The sequence below is a fragment of the Gastrolobium bilobum genome, unplaced genomic scaffold, assembly GCF_033153095.1.
Source record: "Gastrolobium bilobum isolate Gb01-03AN ecotype WA unplaced genomic scaffold, APGP_CSIRO_Gbil_v1 utg1487, whole genome shotgun sequence".
NCBI classification, from domain to species: domain Eukaryota; kingdom Viridiplantae; phylum Streptophyta; class Magnoliopsida; order Fabales; family Fabaceae; genus Gastrolobium; species Gastrolobium bilobum.
In genome coordinates, this window is record NW_026899081.1 from 328,671 (window position 1) to 338,130 (window position 9,460).

Sequence of the window (9,460 nt, forward strand, 5' to 3'; positions counted from 1 at the left end):
ATAGTCACCACAACCCCTCATTTCTTTTCGAGCACATCTAATACTTCCATCACTGTTAGCATTTCAATCAATATATATCTCAATAGTATCCTCTGAAGTCCCTAAATCATAATATACTGGTTGAGGATGACCAACATGCATGTACTCACTGCCCTTATTAACATATTCAAACGAACACTTGGGGCAGCCAAAACTTAATCATTATAGTAAACTAAACCTTAATCATCCCCTTTGAACGTAGTGAGTTTTTCTTGTTTGTCTCATTCAATCAATGCTTTCACATTCATTTGAGATATTTAATCGATTAAATATAAGTTTTAATCGATTAAATATTCAAGTTAATCGATTAAAGAGGAAGATTTAATCGATTAAATCTCGAGTCAACCATTTTTGCCTATTTTGACCATTTAATCGATTAAATATTCAAGTTAATTGATTAAAGAGGGGCATGTTGGTAGATAGTTCTAGGTAAAGGGCAAAATGGTTATTAATTAATTAATGAAGGGCAAAATGGTCAAAAGCCAGCTTTTAGCTTATGGCTTTTTTTTCATTATAAAAAAAATTATTTTTATTATAAGAGTTTTTGTAAAAAATTGTTTGGCCTAACTTCTATAAGAAGAATAGAAGCTAAAAAAAAAACCCTCCCAAACAAACACTTAATACATTGAAAAAAATTTATTGTAGCTGCAACCTATGTTGCACCGACACTGACACGGGACACGACATGCCAACATGTTAATTTTAAAATTTGTCATATTTTGACACGTTGGGACATGTTTTGATTTTAAATAATATTTTTAATATATATAATATAATTTATATTTAATACATATAACAGCCTATAATAAGCCATATAACCAATTGAATATGCAAATTTCATAACAAAAATATAAACAAAAATATTTTTTCGTACCTTGTTAATTTTTCATGTCAAATTTCATAATAGAAAGAAATTGATTTATAAATTATTGTTTTTATGTTTAGTTAATAAAATAAAATAAAGACCTAAAAAAATGTGTTAGATGCGTGCGAAAAAGTTGACTGTGTGTCAAAAAAATGTGTCAGAACATTAACCATGTATTCGCATGTCAAAACATGTCCGACAGCATTTTTTTTAAAAATTTGCGTGTCCGTGCTTCGTTGGTTCCAACTACAACCGTAGAACAATTTTCCATGTAGGAGGTGCAACTCCCTTCTCACGTGGATAACGTATAGGTCCCCTAATCAAGTTTAAAATATTTGTAAGATGCTGTCTTCTTCTTTTTCTAATCATTCTCCCATTTAATTTTTCAATTTAAACGAGAGTTGGGTACACTATCACCGAATCATATAAGTGACTAATTTTCCCCCATCCTAACTAGTTAATCTTTGACTGCATATGATGAGAATTTCAAATAAGGACAAAAATAATCATTCAAATTCCAAAAACACTTCCATATGTTGTAGGACCTATAAGTCCACTCGTGGACTTAGCGACAAGCAATATCTTTATAACCATTAATGTTGGCTTTGTATGAGCCCCACTTTGGAATCAACAGAAGTTGATATGTATATGTGGATGCCTTCGTGGACTTACTTGGATAATAGAGAACCGTACAAGTTGTTCCCCACAAAAAGGAAAAGCATCAATTCTCTTGAGTTTTTCTCAACGATCTTCCACTACAAATTGCCCAACATATTCGTATTCTGCATATTAAAGAGTATATATTCTGCATCGATAAAGTTTTAAAGTAAATTTTTATTTTAACTACAGGTGATTGGGGTTTTATATTCCTAAAAAAATTGTTTTTGTTTTTTAAAAAATCCTTTTGAAAAATTTTAGATGTTTGGATAACAACTTTTTCAAAAAGCAAAGTTTAAAATAAAAGTTAAAATGTTATTTTTTTTAGCCAATAGTTAATTGTTTTTGAAAAAAAATTAAAATTAAAAGATATATATATATATATATATATATATATATATATATATATATATATATATATTGGAAAAAAGATAATATAAATTTTTAAATTACAATTTTATCTTCATCCTATCATACCTATTTTATCTCTCTTTATCCCACGATCATGCTATTTTATCTCTCTTTTATTATAATTATATATATAAAAAGTGCTTTTTTTTAACATTCAAATAACTTTTTTATGTAAAAGTGATTTTCAGATCATATATCCAAATGTAAAATAAAAAACCTTTTAAAAAAAATTCTTTTAAAAAAACAATGCATAAAAAGTTATTTTTGTAAAAGTTCATCCAAACGTGCCCTAATTCGGACCCAAACGTTTAAAATCACATCGATTTTTGGATAAATGAAAATTTTCACATTTTACATTACGCCACTTTTATATTTTCCAATATCAATTAAGTTTATTTTGCTAGTACTATATTGTGATAACATATTTTCGACATTATTTGAAATGAAGAAAACTAACACGTTTTGAAATTTAACACATAAGAGTAAATTACGAATAAGAAAAAACATGTTACCATATATTAAAAAAAGTATAAAAAAAAATGATAAGAGTGGCAGTTTGCTTCACTCTTGGTAGAGTCTATAAAGATAGTCTTAGGAGTTAAAATAGGACTGAATAATTATGTAATTACCGCAAAAATGTATTAGTGAAAAAAAAAATCACAATCTAAACTTAAGGGAACATATTGTTTTGTTTTTTTCTTTTTCATTACATTCATATAATGATTGCAAAATATCCATGTCCGTTAAAAGGATGTTGTTACTAAAGTTCAACCACCCTGTAATGTTATAGTGTTCAACAAGTTATTGTGACTAATGACACCTAGTAACTGACAGACATTTTTACTTCTAACTTTCATTTTCCGTGATGTACTCATAAAATCTTCCATTATTGGCCCATTTTGTTTTCATTCTCTTTTAAGTGGCAGACAGTTTAAATTCTCTAAGCATAACTTTTATTGTTCCCTGGATGAATATCGGACTACACTACTTTCGTCTTGTAGGCTAATATAACAGCAAATATAAAAATTTTATAAGAATAATACGACTAATACTTTAATGAATATAAAACTATAAAGATTAAAACTTGAAAAATAAAAAGTATAAGAATTACTGTATTAATAGTAGAAATCAAAATTCAAAAAATAACAAAATATATATAGGGATCAATATCTAAATCAAGTGTGAAATTATATGGACTATATTATGGAGTAACTATTCAGCTTTACCAACTTTGAATCTCCTTTTTTCGTAAAAGATAATGCCGAATAATATGGATATGAAATGAACAAATATTGCCACACAAGATTGGTATAACTTTATTTACGCTTTCTCTTTTGGGTATTTAATAAGAGGAATTATTTTATATTAAAACTAAGAGTTCGCTTTTTCTGCCGTTACTGCAGATAAGTTATCTGCAGTAAACCTAATACGACGTCGTTTTGAGATGAAAATCATGGTGTTTTTGTAATTTTAATTTATTTCAGGGTTATTATAGTTTTTATAATTATAATTTTTTAATTTTTCAATCTCAAAACGACGACATCATATTAGAAATAAATGCAGATAATTTATTTGCATTAATTACAGAAATATTTTTCTGTAAAACTAAACATGTATACACTCTGTAGATATTTTTTAAAAACCTTTTTATTTATATTAAATTAAAAAAAAGTAACGATATGTTCATTGAAAAAGCTCGTGCACGTCTTTATGCTAATAGGTTCGTCTCTCTCGCACACGAAGGTCATAATGGTGGAAACATCTTTAAAATGGGAATCAAGTATTAGCACAAAATTCTTATATTCCATAAAGATAGTGCTCCGTAATCTCTGAACTTTGGAAAATGAGAAATTTATATTTTATTGTAGATCTTTTTCCGTCTGGTAAAGCCGCGCAATAAATATGTATATTCAACTTCAACCGCGACAAAAATTAGGTTATGTATCACATATTGAAGATGTACAATTAATCATAGATTAATTATTTTCGACGAAACTTTTTGAAACACAATCAATTGAGTAAAAGCCTTTAAATTACAAAATTCAAACCTATTTTACATTTGATAGTACAACGCATGCATTTGACTTGTTGTTTCACTTCTCACAATTCACAAACTATAGACGAAAGTTATTTGCACAGTTTTACTTCTGTGTTGATTTATTTTCAAAGAAGCGAACCTCTAATCAGCAAATAACTTAGGCTACCTAGAGATTAATTAGATTATGAACAGTAGTAGACTGAGGAGGGTTAGTGAGCATATGGACGACATCCCTCATGTTAGGCCTGGCGGGCCCCATTTCTTTAACACACATCATAGCTACGTTGAACATGTGGATGACACTTGTCAATGGATATCCATTGAGTCTTTGGTCCACCACTGCCAACACTAATGCTGTATCGGACGGCTGAGACAGTTCTAATTTCGTATTATTCACCCATCCAACGATGTCCACACCATCTCCAAACTCACCCACCGGCTTTCTTCCTACTATCAGCTCCAACAGCACAACGCCAAAGCTATACACATCGCTTTTCTCATCCACTTTCAGTGTGTAAGCATACTCTGCTCAACCATTCAATAAGTCCATCAATTAGAAAACAAGTCCAATTTCTAAGGCATAACCTAATTGCCATATCCAAATTAAGTAAATGTGACTAATTAATAATCAAATTAATTTTTTTAAAGAGTCTAGTTAATTATTATACCTGGAGCAATGTAACCATAGGAACCAGCGATAGCAGACATGGATTGGGAGGCACCTGGGTCGTGCAAGAACTTTGCAAGTCCAAAATCAGCTACATGGGCCTCAAAGTTTCCATCGAGCAATATATTATTGGATTTGACGTCCCTGTGAATGATAAGAGGAGAACAATCATGGTGCAAGTAGCAGAGTCCCTTAGCTGCTTCAACCGCAATCTTGTACCTCATTTCCCACCTCAAGTGTCCACCTTTTGGACCATGCAGCCACTCTCCTAAGCTCCCATTTGGCATGTATTCATACAGCAACAAGTTTGAGTCCTTTTTCGAAACGTAACCAAGAAGCCTCATGATATTCCGGTGCCTTATCTTCCCAAGTGTCTCTATCTCCGCTTTGAATCCATAATCGTTTCGTCCACTTCCTGCACCAACCAAACGCTTTATGGCTATGTCCGTTCCGTTTGGCATGGACCCTCTGTACACGATCCCCGCTCCTCCTTTTCCTATTATGTTCTCCTCCTTCAGGCACTTCTCCACGTCTTCTGCTTTGAAGTCGAGTCTCTGGAACGCCGTGAGCTTCCACGCCATTGCTCTGTGGAGCTTTCTCTTCCTCGTCATGTACACCGTGACCAGAACCAGGAGCGTGGCGGTGGCTAGTGCAATCACAATGATGATCACCCTCGTGATTGATTTGGTATGTTGTTTCCTCAACTCGACGTCGTATGGGCAAGAGGCCTGGTGGGGGGAACAGAGGTTGGGGTTCCCCGAAAATGACTTGTCGTTGAAGACTAAGAACTGTCCCCCGATGGGGACCCTTCCAATGAAATTGTTGTTGGAGATATCAAGCGTGGTGAGGCTCGTCATGAATCGAATCTCATCAGGGATTGGCCCTGATATATGGTTCCTTGATAGATTCAAGATGCTCAAGTCCATGAGGTTCTTTATCCCCTTCGGAACCTCGTCGGACAGCACATTCCGGCTCAGATCAACGGCCGTTAGTGAAACGCAGTGGATCATCGACGTTGGGATTTTACCGGTGAGATTGTTGCCGCTTATGTTGATCTTCGTCAACGTTGGTAGTTCAAAAATCTCCCCTGGGATTTCGCCAACGAACTGGTTAGCGTCGAGGGACAGAGTCTGTAATTTTCTGAGGTTTTTCAACGCAGGCGGAATACTCCCCGTGAGTAAATTGTTGGAAAGAGTGAGGATCCCGAGATTATCGCCTGAAATCTCGGAAGGTAGTTGGCCGTTGAAACGGTTATTGCCGAGCTCGATTAGTGTAACGGAAGGTAGTTTTAAAATCCCCGGAGGAACCGGCCCGTCCAAGAAGTTATTGGCGAGTCGAATCTTGACAAGAGACTTGCAATCGCCAATTTCCTCGGGGATTGGACCGTAGAAGAAGTTATCGGTGAGCATAAACGTTTGCAACCTCCCTCCTTTGCACAAATCACGAGGAATCAATCCTGTGAGGTGGTTCCTGGTGACGTCGAAGAACTTGAGCTTTCCGTTTTGGCCTAGTTTCTGTGGCAGAACGAAGGAGAAATTGTTCTCCCAAACCTGAATCGTTTCCAGATTGGGAAGCTCGGCGATGAAGTTGGGGAGGGAGCCACGGAGCTTATTCTGGAAGAAGTTGATGAGAGTAAGGTTTCTGAGCTGAGAGAAACTCTCCGGAATCTCACCGGTGAGGTCGTTGATGGAGAGGTCCAGTGACATGAGGCTCATCATGGAAGAGAGCTCCGGCGGAATGGTTCCGGTGAGATTGTTTATTTGCAAGAACAAGGTGTTCAGGTTTGTCAAGTTGCTCAGGCTCGGTGGAATCTCGCCGCTCAGGTTACAACTAGACAAGTCAAGAAGTTGAAGAGATTTCATGGAACCAAGTTCTGCTGGGATTCCACCTTCGTAAGCATTGTTGTACCCGAGATATAGTTTCTTCAGCGTCTTCAGCCGACTCAAGCTTTTTGGAATCTTGCCACTTAGACTGTTGGTGCTTAAGCTCAAATACTCCAAGCTTTGAAACTCCGAATAACTCTCCGGTATATTGCCGGAAAAATAGTTACCGGAGAGCATGAGGTACTTGAGTTTCTCCAGTTTGACGATTTCCTCGGGAAGTGGTCCCGTGAAGTTGTTGTCGTAAGCATCGAGGAACTCCAGTTTGGTCATGGAGAGAGTGATTTTGCCAGGGAATTGGCCGGAGAAGCCGTTGTGGGAAATGTTGAGGAACTTGAGAGAAGTGAGATTGGCGAGCTCCTTCGGAAGCTGGCCGGTGAGTTTGTCCTGAGCGATGGTGAGATTCTCCAGCTTGTCCAAGAATCCGATCTCAGGAGGAACATACCCGAAGAGTGGAACAAAGGACACATTGAGAGCAATCACTCGCAGGTTTTGGTCGCATGTTACACCTGAAAATGAACAGTGCGCCGAAACTGACGTAGAAAACTTCCAGTCTTGAAGCGCATCGTTTTTGGCTCTCTTTCCCTTCATGGATTCCTTCAGCTTCAGCAGCGCATCCATATCACTTAATGAAGAGCACACCGTTACGCCGAACCAAATCAAGGAAACACACAACAGCATATAACACACACCGCTTCTCATGTCTATGTTTGTTCACTCTCGCTCTGTTGCTTCGTCTCATATAACTACGGCTGTGTATGCACTTGGCGTCCTTATTTGGGTACCACACAACACTACATGCACTAGTCTATTATTTATATACGTCGTTATACTCATATATGTATAATACTAATATTCCTATGCATTAATGAACAAAAACGTGGATGGCAATATATATATATATATATATATATATATATATATAGGGAAATATTACTCTCCTTTTGCATAAGATTACTTCTCTCCTACTCTCTCACTTCGATTTCCGCACCTCACTTTTTTCTTTTTTTTCTTTTTTCTTGTAATGGTGGGACCCACCCATTTTATCTCTACAACATAAGATACCTATCTTATGTTGAAGGAGAATAATAAAACCCATATATATATATATATATATATATATATATATATATATATATTATTGGAAATAATCAAGTATGAGTTGTAAAGAAGTACCATGTAGACTAGACATAAATCAAGTGAAGACCATATAAGTGTGAAAGACCCATAAACCTACAGCCTTAAGGTTTTGGGTTGAGATGTGATGTCGGTCCACTTATTATGGTTTGTCATTTGGCCCATTTGTGGATGTACCCTTTGCAAAGGGTTTTGGGCTCCCCCGTACCATTCTTAACAGTGGTATCAGTGCCAAAGGTTTGGCTGGGCCGGGTATTTAGAGATGGTGATGTTTCAAGGCCTCCGCAGAAGGCTAGTGTGACTCCAATAGTTCAAAGAAAAAAGACTTCCGCAGAAGGTGCCCTTAAGGGGGAGCATGATGTTGGGTCTTATATTTGAGGAGAAGATGTTGGAAATAATCAAGTATGAGTTGTAAAGAAGTACCACATAGACTAGACATAGATCAAGTGATGACCATATAAGTGTGAAAGACCCATAAACCTACAGCCTTAAGGTTTTGAGTTGAGATGTGGTGTCAGCCCACTTATTATGGTTTGTCATTTGGCCCATTTGTATCCTTTGCAAAGGGTTTTGGGCTCCCCGTACCATTCTTAACATATATATATATATATATATATATATATATATATATATATATGTTTGTTTTTCTCATGTTGCATGAGAAAACAAACCCTTCTTACACACAAATATTTTATTCAATAATTAATATCTATACATTATTCTTTAGATATAATTCCTGAAATTTTAATATATATAACTAGATCTTTAATATTGAATGGAATGTTAGTAAACTGTGACTTCTTAAAAAATGCTTAAGTCACAAATATTGGTCTATTGATAAGAGATTGTAATAGTTCTTGAATTTATAGATTAAAATGTTCCCATTATATAAAAAAAAAAAAAATGCTCGTTTAAAAATTTGGGTAGACTGATTGTCATATATACATGCACTCTATTAAATAAAAATTAGGATAAACGCATCTAATTGGTTAACAGGTGATGCCGCATAATCGCATAATGTAATATCCTTGCCACTTCTTGTTAAGTCCACTCCTACGTGGACTTGGCTTTTGTGAAGACAAAGATGCAATCTCTTTGTAACCATTAAAAGAGGTTTTAGCTTTGCACAAGCCTCCTCACTTTGGAATGAAACAAAAGTTGTTTTTCGTGTTTCATCAAACTATTAAAAAAAAAAAGTTGTTTTTTTACGTGGAAGCTTTCCTACCGTGCTTTGGTATGTTACTGGGATGGTTCAGAATCGAAAAGATGTTGCGCATGAAAAGGCAAAGCATCAATTCTCTGCTTTTAATTCTTTCAACAATCATCCACTAGATATTGCGGAATCGTATTCTATATGTGATTAAAGGGTAATAAGGTTCGTATTACGCGCGCTCGTAATTGGTTCTGTCCCAAACATTTCTAACTTAAATGTAAATTACCATTTTGGCATTTTTAGAAGATGTTATATTCTCTTCCTGTGTGTCGCCGTCGCCACTAGTCCAAGTGCAGGAATGGTCTATTGCAAAAGAATATTTATATAAGATATTCTGAATATTAATTCAGGATTTGTCTTAACAATTTTCACAGTAAACAAAGAAAATGTACCATAACGATATTATGTTGACATGTATCTATAGGAAATAAGTGATTTCCTATACTCGTTATATAAGGCCTCACCTTAAATATTTAGGCCAAATGTCTGGCCTCTAATATCTCAGACGAAGATTTCACCTTAATTACAACACGAGAATTTCAATTGTCATTTA

The 9,460-nt window shown here is 35.2% G+C and overlaps 1 protein-coding gene across 1 annotated transcript; it reads right to left on the reverse strand.

Moving 5' to 3' along the window:
* Positions 1-3,968: 3,968 nt before the first annotated feature.
* LOC133287054 (leucine-rich repeat receptor-like kinase protein CLV1B) lies at positions 3,969-7,351 on the reverse strand. The gene is made up of 2 exons (XM_061484606.1): positions 4,679-7,351; positions 3,969-4,535 (listed from the first exon to the last, which is right to left on the reverse strand). The coding sequence occupies exons 1-2, from the start codon at positions 7,257-7,259 to the stop codon at positions 4,177-4,179; spliced, it is 2,940 nt and encodes a 979-aa protein (XP_061340590.1). The 5' UTR covers positions 7,260-7,351; the 3' UTR covers positions 3,969-4,176.
* Between the last annotated feature and the right edge of the window lie 2,109 nt (positions 7,352-9,460).

Bases quoted from the DNA above. Each gene is read 5' to 3' on its own strand.
- LOC133287054 (XM_061484606.1), bottom strand. From the start codon at position 7,259: ATGAGAAGCGGTGTGTGTTATATGCTGTTGTGTGTTTCCTTGATTTGG. The intron at 4,536-4,678 runs GTATAATAATTA...ATGGTTGAGCAG, and splicing joins CTATGGTTACATTGCTCCAG to AGTATGCTTACACACTGAAA.